At 54.3% G+C, this 19,510-nt stretch overlaps 1 protein-coding gene across 11 annotated transcripts in view; it reads right to left on the bottom strand.

Moving 5' to 3' along the window:
- MICAL2 (microtubule associated monooxygenase, calponin and LIM domain containing 2) overlaps positions 1-19,510 on the bottom strand; it is a 216,382-nt gene that overhangs the window by 80,020 nt on the left and 116,852 nt on the right. Inside the window, exons 18-27 of one of the 11 annotated variants that reach the window (XM_047690507.1) lie at positions 19,341-19,463; positions 18,057-18,275; positions 17,754-17,855; positions 16,372-16,497; positions 12,170-12,232; positions 7,236-7,343; positions 6,040-6,226; positions 4,793-4,881; positions 3,405-3,507; positions 720-777 (exon numbers count right to left, since the gene is read on the bottom strand). In XM_047690507.1, the coding sequence (XP_047546463.1) occupies positions 737-777; positions 3,405-3,507; positions 4,793-4,881; positions 6,040-6,226; positions 7,236-7,343; positions 12,170-12,232; positions 16,372-16,497; positions 17,754-17,855; positions 18,057-18,275; positions 19,341-19,463 (1,161 nt within the window). In that variant the 3' untranslated portion in view covers positions 720-736. Of the gene's footprint in view, positions 1-719; positions 3,508-4,792; positions 4,882-6,039; positions 6,227-7,235; positions 7,344-12,169; positions 12,233-16,371; positions 16,498-17,753; positions 17,856-18,056; positions 18,276-19,340; positions 19,464-19,510 lie in introns of those variants that run through there. The other 10 variants (XR_007120831.1, XM_047690499.1, XM_047690508.1 and 7 more) reach the window with 10 other exon arrangements.

Below are 19,510 nucleotides of genomic sequence, written 5' to 3'. Positions count from 1 at the left end.
GAGTGGAGTCGTGTCCACAGCCACCCCTGGCCTGGGACAACGATTGCTCCAGTGGAAGCTTCTGCATCCTCTGGGGCTTGATGAGACAAGAACAGTCAGAAGAGCCACAGCAAAGCCCTTGTGTCTAAAGCAGAGGCTGCGCTGGGAAAGGATTTGCCGGGGGCGTGGTGATGGTATGTTCAAAATACAAAGCCTGGGTGGCTCAAGCCTGCAATGAAGGCTGGGAGCATTTTTTTTTTTTTTTTTTTTGAGCCCTTCCCCAAAGAGTCACCCATGGTTTTGATCAAGAATCTGCATATGAGAATCGAGGTAAGAATGTTTGTCTGCATGTATTTTTCAGCGGTTACTAGACTGAAGTTCTTTTCCCAGGGGACAGAGCCCTCTCTGGCATGCTGTCTCACAGCTGGGGGACCAGTCCCGGGAAGGTAAGCGGTTTCGCAAGGGGAAAGGCATGCACGCAGGCCGCACGGGGGGCCGCAGGGAGGCAGGCATGCTGCCGGTGTGGACCGGGCGGCTGGCTCAGGGGTAAGTAGAGTCAAACATGGCTTTCCAGCAGAATGCCACCCCACGTCGCCAACCCCCCAGGCCATGGCATGAGTCCGTTAGTATGCAAGACGCTCGCAGTTAGCACGGCCAGGACCGCGGCACAGAGGACGGAGCACAGAAAGCACGTTAGGCGTTAGTACCACTTTCTGAAAATTGGCAAGAAAACCAGTCACCTCCGAGCAGAAGTGTGTCAGCCAAGAAGTGGGTGTAGCACTGGAAGGCTGAAACGAACTGGTGGCCACAGTGTAAGGTTGGCAAGAGAGAGAGACAGAAAGGAGAATTTAGTTGAGGGTGGGGGAAAAAGGGAAAAAGACTGGTAACACAAAAGGCACAGGAGTTGAAGATGAGGCAACCATCGATAAAAGGGAAACTTCCCCAAACAGATCATCGCTTGCTTAGGACCGATGGACCTTTCTGGTAGTGACCGCCTACCCATCGGCCAGAGTGGGTGCGTGCAGTTGGCCGAGGACAGCGCTCCCCGCTCTCCCCTCCGAGTGGCACGCATCCTCAGGATCCCCTGCCCCCCAGGATCTCTTTGTCCCAGTTTGGCTCCAGTGTCCCATGCTCATTCTTGAATGTGCTATGGAGACCGAGAGACGTCTGCCTCCTGGGATTACCAGGCGTTTCAGTTCTGCCCACCAGGAAGGTTCACAGCCTCAGAACATACAAACATCTCAGGCTTCTGACAGGCACGCCCCGTCTCACCAGAGTAATTCAAACCAGTCTCTTTATGGCTGTAAATGACATTCTCCGAGAGTCTAACTCTGGTTCACGGAGCAGAACTCCACAGAGCATCCCCGCCCACCCTGGGCTGAAGACAGAAGCCGGGACATGGCTGTGCACGTGTTCACATCATGCCCTCAAGAATTTCCTTTTAGACTCAAATACAGCATGACTCCAGGGCTCCTCCCACCATGCCGAATATGAAAATTCTAGCAAAAATTTGGAAAAATCCAACACAAGTCATTGGACTGAGAACGGTTCCAATGAGGACAGAGGTGCCAGTTCCCACAGGCTGGGACACAGCCGTGCCCCTGTTTGCTCCAAGAATGTCAAGGAAGGCTTGGTAGAAATGCCTCTCCCTTTCTTCCTGCCCTATAAAACTTGTCATCTCCCAGTTCTCAAGCGCCTCGGCTCCTAACGCATGCCAGGCTCCATCCCTCCTTAATCTAGAGGAGCTCTCTCGTGTCACAAGTGCACAGAGCCATCTCCGGCCTGGACACTCTAGACATCCTGAGCCTTGCTCTAGCAGACCCAGCAGCGGCACGTGTAGGGGCAGAGCAGGGTGTGGAGAGGAGAGGCCTCCCCCTGGAAGCCCCGAGTGAAGGACACAGGTAGGGTAGACCCAAGGCCTGTTTTTGCCCTCAGTAGGGCATATTTCTTTATATCAGTCAACAAACAGCTTCTGCTCCCAGCCTCCCCAGCCAGTCAAGACACAGGAGGTCAGACACCTTCCTTTGCTAGGACAGTGTGAATACAAACTGGCTGCTTTGGCCAGATCCACGTGGCAGCTGAGTGGCTAAGCCACCAGAATGTCTGTGAGCAGGGCTCATTGGGGAGGTTATGCTTCCCAGAAATCCTATACCCTGAGGGGCTAACAGACGGCTTCAGTCCCAAAGCACAGGATGCGAGAGGGCAGAGTCTTCCCTCAGCCTGACCGTTACGGACCCTGAGTAGCCGTGGCTCAAACAGCAGCCTGGGCTAAGGACCGGGCGGGGGCACAGCTCCTCTCCTGCAAGGCACCAGCTCACCAGAGCTCTGCAAGGCCGGGGACCCTGGGGCCTTCTGGGCCGTGCTCATTGACAGGGAGGGACCATGTATGTTTGTAGCAATCTGCTCGAAACCCCATGGTCATCTGGCTGTGGTCTGGTGATGAGGATAAAAACCTTTAAGCTACTAATCTGACATCAAAACCAGGGTGCAAAACAGTCCCCCCTCCATCCGGAAGGACAGATCACCACCAACGACATACTGCCGTGTGCTTCCGTAAAGTTTAATTCTACTCTCATCTACTCTTTTCTTCAAAACTGATGATGCTTTCGTGTTGCCAAAACACTGTCCCCGTGGACAAGTGGTACCAGGGTACATACATCAAAAGGCACTGATCAGAAGGTGGCACGCTCACTTCTGTTTCTATAAAAGCCCAAACCATGAGTGTCGCAGGCAGCGACCGTGGCCACGGACTATGCTGTGGAGGGGATTCATGATACCAGTTATAAACTTCAAACCGGGTTGAGAAAAACGGACACTCATTGGGGGAAAAAAAATGCTTTCTCTTGGCTGATTAAAAGTTAAAAATTGAAATGTAAACCTAGAACTATGGCTCGCTTTGGTATAAAAGAAGTACAAAGCTATAAAAAAACATCCTTCATGTCGTCCGGCCCCAGCACCAGGAGGGGATGTCCACCTGGATGCGGTCAGGCGCGGAGGGCCGGGGTGAAGCTCTTTGGCTTGGAGCGAATGGTCTAGAGAACGTCAGGCTGCCAGCCAGAGTCCCGGCCACCTACACTCAGACTGCCGCCTGAACTGGAAATGTGAGGGCCCTTTGAGGTGCTCGGCATTTCATGGGAGCTTCACCGGGAAGCATCTGAGCACCCAGCTGCGGATGGTCTCCAGGGACTCCTCGGACTCGCCGTACATGGAGCCCAGGACCTCGGAGAACACCCAGAGGAGGGGCAGCCCAAGGCTAAGGAGCTCATACGTGTAGCAGTAGTTGTAAGCATTGTCCCTGAAATGCAGGCCGGCTGCACACAGGAGTCCCCAAATCCAGTTAATCAGGCTCCGGGGAACGTGAAGCAGGCCCCACGGCAGCACGAGGGGCCAGCTTAGCGCCTTCCTAAAGGAGGAATTGGTGATACCTGGAGGGCTGCCTTCGGGCGTGCCAATGGCAGCCGCTGCGCAAGAACTTTCCACGGGGGTGTCTCGCCGAGGGGCCTCTTGCTCCTTCCACGGTCCCTCCTCCTAAGAGAGGGAGAGGAGGGGGGGCATCAGGCCATGATTCTCATGAAGCACCCCACCGATGGAGCAGACGAAGAGAGCCCACACAAATGGACCATGGCAGACCCTGCATTTTGCAACCAGCCCCTCCCCCCCAGTAAGAGCCCCCGTACACTGCTGAAGGGGGGCTGAATACGGGCATTGCTTTCCTGGGGCCAACGTGACCACAGGGTTCACAGGCCTTCAAAACACACATCCTTTAAAAACAAAACAAAACAAAACAAAACAAAACAAAACAAAAAACACAAGGCTCACACATCCTTTGACTCAGAAACGCTTTCTAATGATCTGTCCTTAGTAAGTAATTTGAAACAGGGACGAAGACGGCTGTACAAAGATACTTGCCGTGGAAACAGTTATAAGGTAAAAATAGGACACAACATAAACATTCAGCAACATGGGGCTTGTTGAATAAATTATTAACCATCTTTTACAGGCATCAAAAATGATGCTTCGAAAGAATTTGTAATGTTATGGGGAACGGCTCTTGGTATACTGTTGCTACATAAAAAGAAGGATATGAAAATGTAGTGATAGGATTCCAACTAGGTGAAAAACAATCACATAGGGCAATTTCACAAAATGTTAGTTACGGGTTTCTCAGAACAGAGTAGTGACCATTTAACTTTCCTTCTTTACATACTCTGTCCATCCGTTTTTCTACATTAAGCCTCTATGCCTCGTGTAATCCAAAAAGAGCTGTACTGTGGGGGTCTCTGCTGGGGGGAGCAGTGGTTCATCAGGCAGTGGAGAAGGTATTTGCTAAGAGCTGCCAGAGGGGACTCTGTCACCAACTGGCCACACACCCAGCAGCCTGTCACTTTGCTGACATCCAAGGCGGGGGACCCGGGGTGGGTGGACTTAGGGAAAGGCAGGCTCCATGGGGAGGGAGGGGCATCCCTGCCTACAACACCGCAGACATGTGGGACCCAGGCATGGGGGACCCTGTAGTTTTCCCATGGCTGGGCATATAGTCCCGTCCCTGGGACATGGGAAAGCTCTTCTCAGAAGCCAGCACCACTGCTTACTGGCAAGCCAGCCTCCAGAACGGGATAAACCCAGAGGCTGGCAGAACAGGCTAAGGCAGAGACCCTCCACCCCGCACACACAGTAAAGACTCTCGGCTTCATCTGCTGGTCTCAGCCCTTCCAGGCCCAGAAACTCTGGCCTTGCTCGCAAGGACCTTTGAAAATGGTCTCCTATCCAGGGGTCTTCCCTGTTTTACCAGCGCTTTCAGGACAAAACATACCTCTCTTTGTTGCTTCAACTCTGCTCGTCTCTTCCTCTGCTGACTGTTGGTCTTACAGTGAATGAAATGAGGCTTGCAGAAAAACTTGCCTATAAAATGAAACATACACATACTGGCATGCATGGGTTTTCTCCTGTAAATTAGAGCCACGGCAAACACATGCCAATGTCTGTCCCTGTCTAGGTCAGGTAATACCAATACTGGGAGTAAGCCCGGGAGGCCTCAAACTTGGCTTCTGCCACGTGCCTTAAAGAAGCCACACTGAGATGAGGTAGCAGGACCCTTTGCTGCCTCCGAGCAGGCTGTAGCGATGGGGGAGGGGTGGGAGATGCCGGGGACGGGGCCGAAGCCCTCAGATAATCCCTAAGCCAAACCGAGGCTAAGTTCCTTCCCAAGGCCAGCAGCCAGGCTGCAGAATGGACAGCTCTGAGTATCAGCACTGTTTCTAGTTCACAGTCCTTCCGGGGGCCCCTGAAGGTGGGAAAGTCTCGGAGCAGATGGCAGCAGTGAAGGAGAGGAAAAGACCCAGGTGAGGGCTGCCCTGGGTCCCTGGCCACAGCCCAGGACCATTGGGCACCTTCCAGAAAAGACTTCTTTGTTCACCGTTACAGCAGTAATCTCGGTAACAATGGTACAGCAGGAAAAAGTTATCCGGCACTCACAATATAGCAGACACTCCTCTGAACACTTTCCACAAATTGACTCCCTTGAACAACCTCGCAACAACCTCATGAGCTAAGAGCTATTATTATCCTCATTTTACTGATGACCTAACGGAGGGACCAAGAAGTTAGGTAACAGGCCCAAGGTTACATGGCTGGCTGACGGTTCATCCTGATAGGCTGCTTCTCAGAGGAGAGGTTGCTATTATGATCGCTTTTGTAAGACATACTTTGTAAATAAAAACATTAATAAGTCATCATTTACTGAACCTTTGTTACAAGCCAGGTGTGATCCTCTTGCTGACACGGGGCCACAGAAGGTGGGGGTACTGGTGAGGACACGTATGTCAAGCACTCGGCACACAGTAGGTGCTGGCCGAGGCTGGTACACAGCAGGAACTCATGGCCCCCCGGGCCCACTCGGTGGGGGGGGGGGCAGCTCTTGCTATAGCAGGATCTCCCAGCTCCCAGAATAGCGCTCCCGGGGACGCCACAGTCCTTGGGAAGAACGGGGGCGCCCCAGAGGCTCGAGCGGACAGGAGGCCAGAGCAGAGCCCAGCGCGACCCGCGGCCCCCGGCAGTTACCTTCGTCACCGTCGAAGGCGTAGGCGGCCAGACGCAGGGTGCTGGCGCAGACGCTGCAGCGGAAGCACTCCCGGTGGAAGAAGTGGCCCTCGGCGCTCAGCCGCTCCATCACATACACACGCTTCTTACAGAAGTAACAGGTGTCGCTGCCGCCCAGGTTCAGGGGGAACACCTTCCGCATGGATTCCTGGGGGCAGAGGGTGGCGGGAGAGGAGCGCCATGCATCAGGGCTGACACCGAGACTCCTGGAAAGTTCTGAGCTCAATCGTGGGGACCCCCTGGGCTCCTGTTTGCCGCTCATCTCACTGTGGGCACTGTGGTGAGGCCGAGGGGTGGAGGATCCGCTCCCGGCACAGACCCCAACAACTCCAGCCCCGTGTGGGCTGCTGTTAATTCTGCACCCAGACAGGCCAGCTGACGACGAAGGAGGCCCGGGAGGGGTTCCTTCCGAGGCTGGCTGCTCTGGTTCAGGTGGGAGTGGCGTCGCTTTGTCTGACAGAGGGGGCATCGTTCACAAACAGGCCTGCCCAGCGACGCTGACCCCAGCAATCTGCCCCAGGGATGAAGGGCTGCCTGGGTCTCGAGTGAGGTCCCCAAAAGGATGCTTTCCACACTCTTGTCCCCCTGCAGTGACTTACGCCAGGCCGGGAAAGCCTGCGGCAGTCAAACTGCTAAAGAGAACTGCAGGAAAGCAAGAGGCTGTGTCTTCCAGCCCCTGGGGCGGCCAAGCAAATTCCTAAATGCAGGAGAGGGGATGAGGGCAAGGCAGCCATGTGCCTGGGGGATTGGGTGGATGTATCAAGGAAAGCAGAAGAACTGTCCAGTCAAAGGGCTGGTGATGCAGCAGGGAGAATTCAGAGGGCAGAGTATCTCTCTGTTACTGGATTCTCAGTGTTGTGCCAAAGGGCTACTTGAACTGGATGCCAAATACTGAGGGTAAGGGGTGGCCTGCTTGGCCTTTTCACTGAGCTCTCTAGACATCAGGGGACAGGCTCTGCCTTGTGAAACGACCTTGAGGGGAGCCGAGTGAGGTTAATCGGTCAGAAAATGCAGCCCTCCCTCTAACCTTGGCACCGGTCTACCCCATTGTCACACCTCCTGTCCACAAGCCGGGGGCCTCAGGTGGGCCAGGCCGTCCTCCCTGGGAGACCAGAGCCGGTGTCTGCAGGTGAAGGCTGAGGGGTGTGCGTCCTTACCAGGTCTGGAGAGGTGGCCTGGGTCTTAGGTCTGTGATCATTCATGTACAGATTGACCAGGACTTCGGCTGCAGCCCCTATTCCGCTGGACACTTTCCCTACCGTCAGCTACCCGAGAGCAGAGGTAGAGGAGACAGAGACAAAGGTAGAGGCCAGTTAGCACTGAGAGGGAAAGCGCAAACAGGCTAGATGTGGGACAGGGCTCCACACCCACATGCAGACAGCGCCCAACGTCCCAGGAGATGCAAAACTAGCCTGGAATGGGCAGCAGGCACTCTGGAGATGGAGAGAAGGACAGAGATGGAACGCTGGGGCCTGGGGTGAGCCAGGTGATTTGGAGAACTAGCTCTGTGGGTGTGCAAGGCCTGCAGGATTCGTTGAGTTTCTTGGTTCACAAATGGGGTAAATGAAGCCCAGAGAGAGGAAGGGAGCTCTCCCAGGCCACTTAGCAAATATGTGCAAGATTCAGAACTCTTCTCAGGTCCCCTGAGCCCCAGCCTGGGTGCCCTCACACCCTGAGGAACCAGGACCTCACAGATAGACAGCTGACCAACAGCCACCCTCCCATAGCCATCCCCGTCTTTGGAGGGCTGGGAGCTGCTGCTTCACAGGCATCATGAGCAGAACTGCTCCCCGCACCCCAGACTGGGAGCAAGGGTTAGGACCCCAGCTCCATCAAGAACCAGTTCTGAGACTGGACACAAAATTCTCAGCTGCTGAGCTCAATTTCCTTATTTAGTAGGACAGGGGAAATCGTGCCAGCCTCATGGACGTGTGGTATGAACTGAGGGAGAGAAGGGGGATTCAAGTGCCTGGCGCTTGGAGGGGCTAGGCCAGGAGGAGCTGGACTCCTCCCTCTCCGTTTCCTGAGTGTAGCAGCTCCCAGCCTGCCTTGCAGCCTCCACAGCCCTGGGGAGCCATGGTGGCATCTAACCTGGGTGCCCCCCGGCCTACAGAAGCAGTGACTGGAATGGGAGCAAGGAGGCTACGGGATAGAACTCCACCACGTGCTCCAGGCGGCCGTGCCTGGAGGCCCCAGGCTGCTGCTGGCATGTCAGCTCCATGGGGGCCCTGGGCACCACTGCTGGCAGGTCATCAGTGCCTGTGCTCTGGAGGGCATGACGGCCACCCCGCAACTGTGAGCTTCTGGTTCCCCATCCACGTGTCCTGGGCTGGGGCAGAGGTGGATCTGACAGCCCAAGAGGACATGGGCTGGTCACCCAAATACCCCCAGCGAATCCTATCTTGCTCCCCCTTTCCCACCAGCTATGAATGCCACCCCAGGAACACTGCAGTCTCCTCTTCAGGGAGGCACACAGCACAGAAACGGTTCTGGAAGCACCGTTTCTGACCCAGGATCTGGGAAGAAGGCAGGTCCTGACCCTCCCCAGCCTTGGAATCTGGCTTCTGGGAGGTGTGGCCAGAGAGAACTGTGGCTCAGGTGAACAGCCATTGCAACGGCAAACAACAGTGACGGGAGCGGCTGGAAGAATGGCCTCCATCTAAACCCATGGCTGCCCCTGGGAGGCCACGTCTAATCTGCTACGAAAGCCTCAGCAATAAAGCAGGAAGTTCGGGGGACGGCAAAGCGAATGGCTGCGGTCCCCCAGCTCCTGGTAGCAGAGCCCTGCCTCAGAAGCTGAGACCAGCTTACTGGATTCCAGCAACAGCATAGCCACTGCAAGGGGGAAGGAGAGGGAAGGACGCCAGGCAAGCTGGGGAGAATGACAAGATCCAGGAGGCTCCTACTCCCTTTCTCATTAAGGAAGCCCTCACACTCATGGCCCTTTGGAGCCCTTGGACCACATGTGGGGCTCCTGAGGATTGTAGCAGGCCATGGGCCTGCTAGGTAGGGGGTCTGAGCCCATGGCTCAGACAGACGGGAGCCTCTCAGACTTTACGAAGCCTGTCCTTTCCTGGGAACACAGCAGCCAGGCCAGTTACCCCAGACCTACTTCACCTCCCGAGCTGCCCCAACCTGGAGATCAGCCTTCTGCTTCCAAGCACACTCTCTGCCATCCACAGGCTGTCACGAATGCCAAGAAACCTGGCTCCTGTTTCTAAGAAAGGTTCAGGTACCCTGCTTGTTGTCCAACAAGCCATTGTTTGCCTGACATTCCATCCCCCACCGGGAACGCCACTGGGACCCCCCCCTCTCGGACCAGGCCCCTCAGAAAGGGGTTGAAGAATACTAAATACTTCCTGGGTTTATATCAAATCAAAGAGGGGGGAAGACAGAGGAGGTCAGATTTACCTCCCTGCCCACACTGCCCTTGTGTGGCTGTCTCCCGAGGCCCGGTGTGTGAACTGACTCCGAGGCACTCTCCTAGAAACACTCCACGGTGATGCCGTGATACCCACGCGCAATTATCGCCTCCCCTGAGTTAGAAGGGGTTGAGGCAGTACTTTCTGAGGCTTTAAATACAAATCCCTAATGGGACCTTATTAACCACTTAGCTAATAAGCACTCTGTGCTGCTGAGCTTTTGTGCAACCCTGGCTTAAGGAGCAATTACAGAAGCACGTCGAGGGCTGGAAGGTAGCTGACAGATGTCACCAGACCCATCTATGCACTCATGGACTTGATCAGTTGCTCTGCCAAGACTGGGTACTCTCCAGGTCACCCAGCCAGGTGATCTAGGATAAAGACAAAACCTGGTCTTCCAGTATGGGCCAAAAAGGCTCCCTTCTCCCAGTTGCAATCACAGCGCCAGGCCATTGCCATAGCTTTCCTAAGAATAATGAAAGCACCCTTAAGGAGAGCAGCACTAGATCTCCCACATGCCCTTCGCAACCTGATGGAAACCAACCCAGAGTCACCACTGGCCAATACCAAGAGGTGGACCAGACTTTCTGGAGGCCACAGCGAGACCCGGTGATGGGAACTCATCTCAAGAGGTGAGGGGAAGCCCCCTGGAAGCCCACCCCAGAGACCAGTGTGGAGGCAGACACTGCGTTGAGGGCAAGAGGTTCTCTTCTGTTTCTTGTCAACAGGATGCCTTATTGGCTCCAGTAGAGTGAGGACATGACCAGGTAGACGAACGCTAGTTTGTTGCTCCTCAAACGGTAAGTGGCAAATGACCAGGTTTTGGTTTAAAAAAAAAAAAAAATCTAGAGTCTGTTGTGACCTAGTATTTCCGGCCATAGTAAATGTGAATTACTGGAAACAGGATCACACACTTGGATGTGAGCCAATGTCAGATTGCTCTACAAGGTCTAATGCTCACTCTCACTCGCTGTGCTCACTGGGTCACAGACCAGTACTTGCCCATGAACCACACCCTGAGTAGCACTGCTTGAGCCGATTAAGCTCTTAGGATCCTGAGACAGAGATCAATTTGTGGAGAAACTTCCAGAAAAGTTTCCAGAAAAGTCAGTCCTGGTATTGACCTCAGAGTGAGATCCAGGCATTCTCAGCAAGGAGATTCGTGCACTAAAAGGCAGGCTGGTCAAGAGGAGAATTTATAATTTGGGAATTTGTTCCAACAAAAAGATGTGGCCAGAAATGATCACATCCTAGTCACTAGTTTTTAAAGAATTGATTATTCCGGAGGGCCATGGGGCTTGTTTTTGCAAACCTTAATATAGCTTTCAATATTCTTGTAATTTTAAAGAACTGGAGTATTTACTATCCTCCACCCCCTTTTGAATTCTAATTATTTTTTCATTAATTAGAACAAGCTGGAATGGCTGGACATTTCTGGTGGGCCATTATCTCACATTACATTAGATTAACCTCACATATACCATTTCCCTTCTGTGAGCCTCAGCTTCCTCAGCTGTAAAATGGGGAGACCACTGCCATCCCTGCAAAAAAGGGTCACCACAGAATTCAGGCCATACCTCAAATGGTGCAAGGCCCCCAAGAAGCACTTTGTGGAGAGTTAATGAGTCCAAAACACCACCACTTGCATGGTTTTTACATTTCTGTGTTCTAGAACTTTTTGCTTTTCTTAGATGGCCTTCACTCTGGGAAACTCTAGGTCACTTGGGTGCCCTCCTCTGCGTGAGGAAGAATGATGTGGCCTACCCAAAATGAGCACACTGACTTCTCTTCAATGGGTCAACCCAGATTCAAACACGTGGCATATGTATGGCATATGCTGATGTCCTCAGCATCATTCCCAAAGGCTGAAGACAGCTGCGCCCCACAAGGAGGCATGTTGGAGGCAATCCTGGCACTGAGCTTAGAACGTGACCATCAGTCCCTGGCTGCATATTGGAGCCTTTCTCACCAGCTCTGAGCTGGCCCACCTCCCTGCTGGTCTGAACTCCCTGATGTCATGACTGTGTCTTACTCATCTCTACACTCCTGGCACAAGGCCTTTGCTCTGAATGAAGGAGGAAGCAGGTTCCTGGGCCGCTTTGTGTCCGAACAATGCTAACTACCCCCCTCGGGCCTGGAACTCAGCCATGGATACCAGGTGTCCAGGCCGTGCTTCCCCACGGAGCTGGGCCACCGAGGCCACCTGGCCTGCTGTGAACATCATGAAGCCCACACAGCTCAGGCAGGGTAAGGGCAGAGGTTCTAGGGCCTCAAAGGTGAGGGCTCGCAGGAAGGGGAGCAGGGCCAGAAGAGGTCTCCTGGGCCCACTGGGGCTGACATTCCCCTCTGATGAGTCCCTAGGGGAGAAATATCATAGGACAGGCTGGGGGCCTGGGTGCCCAGGGATATACTCAGGGCAAGAGCAAGAGAGGCCAAGAATAGAGACCACCTCCTTTGAGGGGGTCCGGAAATGACATGCTCAGAGTTGAGACTCGGGCAGGCCTTTGGGGCTGTGACCTCCCCTGGGCACCCATGTCTGCACCTGTGTCCCCTGGCACCAGGCACTGGGCTGTGATCATACATGTGTGGCCCTCAGAGCCTTGCGAGGTGGGTCTCATAATCCCCCTTCGCAGATGAGGCAGCTGAGGTTCAGAGAGGCTCTAACTCACCTGAGGCCGCACTGTTGTTAAGTGGCTGGGATGGAAATGGGAACCTGAAGGTGACTTCTTTGCCTTTAGAAAGAGAGGAATCAACATGCATTTCAGGTAAGTGAGATTTCTTTGGGAAGTCTCCTCCACTGGGGAAAGAGCACATTTACTGGACACTACAGGCATTCTACCTTTGCCAGCTCACTGCATCATTGCTGGCACTACCAGGGTTAGCTGCCATCACCTCCAGTCTATAACTGGGGGACTGGGGTGCTGAGAAGTCTACCGACTCCTCCAAGGTCACGTGGTGAGTGCCTGGCGCTCTGACTCTAAGCCCATGTTCTTCTCCCTAGAGCACCCTGCTTCCCTGACACACACCAGCACTCTGCAAATTAAAATCCCCCTGAGAGAGGATGCACACAGGACACCTCCAAAGGCGGTACTATCCCAGGAACAAAGAGAAGGATGAGGAGGTTGGGGGTAGCCTTGAGATCTATCCTTGTACCAAATGAAAGGAAGGCATAGTACCCAGCCAAGACTCCCCTAATTTCCTCTACTGTGCAAATCTCTCCAGGAAACCCTGCAAATCCAGTTTTAAAACAAACACCCCCCACCCTCAGGTAGAGAAAGCTCCTTTGTAATGCACATTGCTCTTCTGACCCAGGAGGACTGAAAGCACAGCCCCCTCTTGCTCCTTGGCACAAACACTTGACCACCATCTTGTTCCTGCAAGAGCTCCCCAGCCCGGGCAAATGGCTAGCAGCCATGCCAGTGCCAAATCGGCAGTGGCCTCCTTGCTTGAAAAAAGGAGTTAACGGATGGTTGCTGGGGGGTCGATAACACTACAGGAGGGCTGGTTTGATGGGATGGATGAGTCGAATGACTGCTGGAGACATACAAGTAGACATGATCCCTGGTCGGGTCTTCGAAAGACAAGACTCTGGTCACGATCTAGATCCTAAATGAGAGGACCTCAATACGCCCTGTGACTATTCAGGCCAAGCTGCCAGCAGCATTACTGAATCTTAAAGCAAACGTCCAGTTGAGAGGGCTGTCTGAAGGCATAGCCTGGCCACATCTCTTGGAACTGGTGACCCAAGTCTGCATCCCGGTAACACGTGACCCCATTTGAGGTTGGCTGGGTCTGTTCCCACAGGCAGGGGAGTATCTCTGCACCCCCAGAATTGGAGTGTAGGGCTCTAGGGCAGGAACAGAGACACGCTGCCTGCCTCAGGGTTGCCAAGGACTAAGCATCAGTTTCCAATTGAATTTTCCTTCCTCGGGCTTCCCTGAATGGAGGCTTGGCCTCTGGGTAATGAGAGCAGGAGCTTGGAGGAAGCACTGTGGCCTCAGGCTCTCTCCAGCAGTGAGGCTCCCAGAGCTCCTTTGGACTGAATGAAGTTTGTCACCAGGTCGTCACTGACTTTAAGGGGCAGCCAGTTCTCTCTTTGGAGGAGGCTCACTTGCCAGGTTCCACATGCACGAAACCCAGTGTTGATTCAGGGTGGGATGGGGTTCAGGAGAGGGAGGGAAACTGGTGGGGGGGGGGGATGGGGAGACTGCAGAGCCCATGGCAATACCTGGAGCAGAGGGCCTGGGACTGGTTAGCCCAAAGCACCCCATTTGCAGCTCAGTGCAGCTGGGCGCGGAGCTCTTTGTGTCTATGGCCTCTGAGCTGGGGCATCTGATGAGGTCTCCCACTCGTGCTCGGCCACTGGTACAAAGAACACTGCGCCAGGGGCAGGAGGCCTGGGATCTAGTCTCGTCCTTGCACCTTTGTGTTCTCAGCTGTGGCTCTACTCCTGATCAGTTCTCCTTCCCAGGAAGAACCCCCCACCCTCCCCCCACACAACAGCGTGTAACACTGTTACCTTTCCCCAGCACGCCAGCTCCCTTCTACCTGCTATAATTTTTCCAGAGGAAGTACTATCTAGTCTTTACCTATATATTACATTGTCACTGATTGTTGATTTCCACCCACTGGGATACAAGCCGCATCAGGGAAGGAAGGTAACTCCAGATCACTGATGCTCATCCCGAGAGCCCAAAGGGCCTGACACCGAGTTGTCTGTGGTTTAGTAAATGTTGGCTGAATGACTGAATGTTTACTTGCTGGCTCGCTTCATGAGTGACGTTGGTTAAAAGCTGCTTGAGGAGCCCCATGGAGGAGCACCCGAGGGCCTCACTGAAGCATGACGATGACGGAGCAATGCCTCCCAATGAGAAGTGTCTCCATCAGACATGCGGGTAGCCCCGCGTGTGCCTGGGGGATTGCCTCTTGCCTGCAACTAGAGCTCCAATGACTACAGGAAACCAAGTCAGGGAACTTGGGACATGTGGGGGCTTTTCTGGCCCCAGCTCTGCCCTTAAGCCAGGCCACCCTGAGCATGAAAGAAAGGCAGAGGCTAGAGGAGACACCGACCAGGGCCAGCCAGAGGGGGGCGGCTGGAAAGAAGCACGGCGTGGGCCCAGCTACCCAGCCAGGAGCACCAGCTGCTGCCTTTCTGTGCCCAGGCACCCTCGTCCCTTCCTGTCTCATGAAGGGCGCCGTAACAGGAAGCACCCCTGCCCCCAATGGCCAGGGGAGGCTCCTCTCCCAAGCTGGGCAAAAGGGCTGCTCTGGAATTTTGGTGAGGATGATGACAAAAATGTCAGTCCCCACCCAGACAGCTTGCTATCACATGAGCCAGGAATTGCCTCTTGCTGATGAGAAAACACAGAAAATCCCAGACAGGTCAGGAGCCCTGAGGCCAAACAGCTGAGCAGCGCTGACCTGGAGGAAGACGCCAGGCATCCTGGCCAAGGCGGTCTTCGGAGGAGCTGCAGGTCAGAGGTGTTTGTGCCGCCCTAGGCCACCTCCTGCTGCCCTGCCGGGGATGCTCCATAGCCTCACTGGGGATACTGGAGGGGGTGGGGCTGATAATATCCCCTGCTCCTTTCTTAGAGACCCTACCTGTACCCTTGTCCCCACAGCAGTGGGGGTCTCAACTACAAACCAAGAGGCAGCTCCTAATTTTCCACTCAGGCAATAGCAGATGGCTGGTTTGAGCTTCAGCCTAACAGCATGGAAGCAAACAAGCCGTGACTCTGATGGGGACATCTAGCCTTCTGCACCAAGGTGAGCCTGGGGGAGCGAGACAGACCAGGTGTGTTTGGAGGAGCACAGTTTGCGAGGAAGAGACCAAGACCCACTTCCCGAGCGACAGCTGAAGAAGCGGGCTTCACATCCATTTTCAGGCTCATCCAGCCCAGGGCCAAGCTTCCTGGAAACCATCCCTCTGCCGCCCCAGCTCGCTAGAGTTCTCAGCTTACTTGGTAAGAGGAGGACAATGGAAACCATGAAAAGTGCTCCAGAACCCCAGTTTAAAAATTATTCTAGGGTTGCAGTTCATGACCTACTTACTTGAAGTTAGCTTCCCACCTCCTCCCCTCCTCTGAGCCAACCTCTGCCCTTCTACTTGAGTCCTCCTTCTAGAACATGGAGCCATGGCATCCATGGCTCTAAGAGGGCAGAATGAAACTCCTTAACATGAAGAGTGGGCTGTCTTCCACCCTCAATCTCCACACTTCCATACTTTTATTCCCAAAGCAAGTTGCACCAGAATCTTCTTTCTGTTCACACAAACCCTGAATACTTTCCTTTGCACAGGCTAGACCTTTCTAGAACCTTTGCCTCTCTCTTTCCATAGAACCTTTGACACTTGGTTCCCATATTGCCTCCTCTGTGAATCCCTTCCAGGCTTCTCCCCTCTGGGTTCCTATAAACTTGCCTTTTATATCCCCCAGAATTAAGGGACAGTACTGAAAAGCGGCAGGTTCGTTATGTGAGATTGCCGTTTTGTTGGGTCAAAAACAGCCACAGACTGGCAATCGCCTATTTCTTGCCTAAAGCACTGTTTGTCCTCAAAACCGGAGAAAGACAGCTCTGCCCCTGTCCTCCTCGTGTCAGCATCTGGCACGCGGTAGCCTAGGACGGGGCCCCGGTTAATGCTTGCTGGATGAGCAGCACAGTGAGACACGTTTTCGTGTGCTGCCTCTCCCGCTTTGTTGCTTGCTCCAATACAGAAACCACCGAATCTGGGACTGCTGGAAAGGATCTTACGCATTTTCATTGCGGCCAAGCCAAGCAAGTTCCCGATGCTTGTCTGCGCAGGTCAAGCAGAGCAGGAGAGTATCTCAGAACATGCAGGGAGTCGGGGAAGCTAATTGTTCAGGACGGCTACCTTTCTGGCAGGAGAAACAGAGTCAACAGTCGACAGAGAGGAAGCAGCAGCTGGATCGGGAGACGGAAGGCAGGAGGAAGAAGCCGGAGGGTGAGTGAGAGACAGGCCTTTAGAAAGTAGTTTATTCTGCACAGAACAGAAACAGAGCAAATGGTGATTGTCCCCGGGTAGCACGCAGCAATGTAGCCTCCACCGTGTAGCCCCACGCTTACACATTCAGGGAGGGAAAAGGAAATCCAGGGCTGGGTCTCAGGACGGAAGAGAAGCCTCTGTCTTGGGAGCCCAGCAGGACCGTCTGACTCCCGGATACACTGCATTCTGCTACAACCAACCTGGCTTCCTCATCACAACAAAGTAGCGGGAGCAGACCCATCCTGTGTGTGTGTCTGTCTGCGACAGGATGCCACAGCGAACTCCCAGTGCTCTCACTCTGCAGCCTGGTGTGAAGGAGCCGCTGCCAACTTAGGAGAGGAGAACCCTGGGGCCACTATGGGGCAGATGGCCATAGCAAGCATCTCTACAGCCCCTGGGACCCAGAAACAAACTAGATACAAAACTTCCTTCCCACAACAGTGACTCTGCCTGGTGGCAGAGGACATAAGTCTGGAGGAGACCAAAGGAAAGCAGCTCTCTGCAAGCAAGGGGGCCCCTGACACACACATGCCTGGCAGCATTGCATTAGCAACTCTTCCCTCTCCTTGCCACGCACTCCCTCTTCTTTTCAGCAAGGTTCTAGGTCAGTACCTGGCATGGAGAGGGCTGTACTTACCTCCCTGAGGCAAAGCCATTCTGCTTGCCTGATGCTGCCTTTTGGAAAAGCAGAGCACAGGTTAGAGCCTAGAGTTGGCTCATCATTCGGGATTTCCCCGGTCAGGGCCATGGGGAAATTTCTCCATTGTGCCTCAATTTAAGCCAATGGGATGGGATGCCTGCAACTGACCAGCTTTCCTTCTTTGTATTTCCTCCTAGGAAGCTCAGCACCTACTCAGGCCTGTCTAGGATCTAACAGCATATGTTTCTGCTCCTCACATTTTCCTTTGACCTGAGTCTACGTTGCTCCCTTGGTCTTCCCTTTGTCATGACTGATCTAGTGTTTTTGCATCAGCTCATCTGTATCTTTTTTAGACGCTAGCCCGAATTCCTTAGTGACCTGAAAATCAGTACCTTAGGTACTGATTTTCCTCCACCTGCCATCCTTGTTAGTGACACCCCATCTCGAGCCTCAAACAGACCCACCAGGTCAAAACCACCACGAGCCCAATCTCTTCCTCCTGGAAGAGGAGGAAGGGGGAGTAAATGAAGCTCCGGAGACGGACTCATGGCCACCTTGCCGGATGTGCAGCATCAAGCTTCCTGGGGGGCTCTGAAAGTCCCATGTTTACCTGCGGGAAATCCCCGTGTCCAAACATGGAAGCAAGGTGAGCCGCCTTCTCCTTAATGTTCTTTTTGTGAAATTCCCTGTTGGCCAAGTTCTGAGCCCTCTTCTGCAGGCAAGGTGAGAGAGGGGAAAGAGAAAGAGACAGTGACAGAGACAATGGTGGCTGCCTCCCGGAGAGCGGCGGGATGAGACAGGAGATGGGGCGTGAACAGCACGAGAAGGAGCCCACCCAGTGCCGAGGGGACAGAGGAGGGAAGGAAGGCGCCCCAGACAGAGGCAGAGGAAGGGCCACGGGCAGGGCTGTCACCTGAAGAATCTTGTCCTCCACTTGCTGCAGCCGTCGCAGCACCCCAGAAAGAGCCAGCGCTCCCTGGCAGGTGGGAGGCAGGCCAGCAGGAGCCTCGGGCCCACCTAGCTGCAGGTCCGACTTGGCTCTGGCCCTCCAGGGCCTGTTTGGGCACCCGCCGCCAGCAGACACTTGGTTTAGTTCTCGGAGCACATGCCCCGTCACAACCACGGAGGGGAACTGGGAGAGAAGGAAAGTCAAGCTTCCTTCCCGACTGTGGCCCATTCATACACCCCCGCCATGAGCCCTCCCCACAAGGACCAGGGACCAAGGCACAGAAGAGGCCACTGGGAGTCGGACTCCCCGCTAACCTCAGGTACTGACTTTCCTTCACCTGCCATCCTTGTTAGCGACACCCCGTCTCGCCTCAACCCAGACCCACCAGATCCAAACCACCACGAGCCCAATCTCAGTCCTCACTGCCCACAAAGTCACTTAGGGTGCTTAGAAAAAGCCACCTGAGCTTGGGCCAAACCTCCAGACAGTCTGGTTTAACTGGCCTGGGGATGGGTAGCAGCTGGCAATACTCTTCAAAAAGCCCTCTAGGTGATTACTCTGTGCACACAGGCCTAACATCACTGCCGTATATCCTCATTGACCTTGCCCAGCCTCCACCATGGGAGCAACACCGACCTCCTGCTGCGGGCAAGACATTTCTGAACACTGCACTCAAGAACAGGGATTCTGTTCAAACCCCAAACCCAGAGATGCAGGCTGGACAGAGCCTCGGGCCACGGTTGCCAGCGGCCTCCCTGGCCCTGGGGGGTGGGTCCTCATCTGCTTATCTGACCAGCACCAGGGGAGGTCTTCTCCACACCCCGGCCTTACCCTTTCAGTGGTGTGAAGCCAACTGGCCTCCCCCGCCAAGCTTATCTCACCATCCCTGTCACTTGTCCGTCTACTTAGAAATCTCCTATCCAATTGGCCTGCAAACAAAGCTAAGAGTCCTGGAGCATCCCCCCAAATACCCCAAATACCCCATAGATGTGGTCTGCTCCCCCCCAAGCAGATAAAGCATCAGGAACACAGCAGCTGGGCAGATGACATTCAAGGCTGGCACATATTTCCAGAAGCTGTAGACCTGGTTATTCTTACCTATATGGACTGTACCTCAAGTTCTGTCTGCCTTCCCAGAGAAGCTACCGTCAGCCCTACCTGGGGCACACAGAGAGACACTGACCCCACCCCTCTGGACCAAAGTCCCTCTGACTTCACCAAGACAGGGTCCACTGGAAGGAGCCCTACCTGCCTTTTCAGAGGAGGTGGTGGGCTGGGTGTGGGCTCCTCCGGCCTGGAGCAGCGAGGGTTAATAGGTGGGTCAGAGGAAGTACGCAGGACAGGCTTACCTATCCCTGAGACACGGCATTCCTGGGAGGAGGAAGGTGAGTCCGACAAAGCAGCCATAGGAAACACGA

Source organism: Lutra lutra, chromosome 10, assembly GCF_902655055.1.
Source record: "Lutra lutra chromosome 10, mLutLut1.2, whole genome shotgun sequence".
NCBI lineage: Eukaryota > Metazoa > Chordata > Mammalia > Carnivora > Mustelidae > Lutra > Lutra lutra.
The sequence above is the reverse complement of the archived record's forward strand: the minus strand, read 5'-3'. Positions and strand labels throughout refer to the sequence as shown.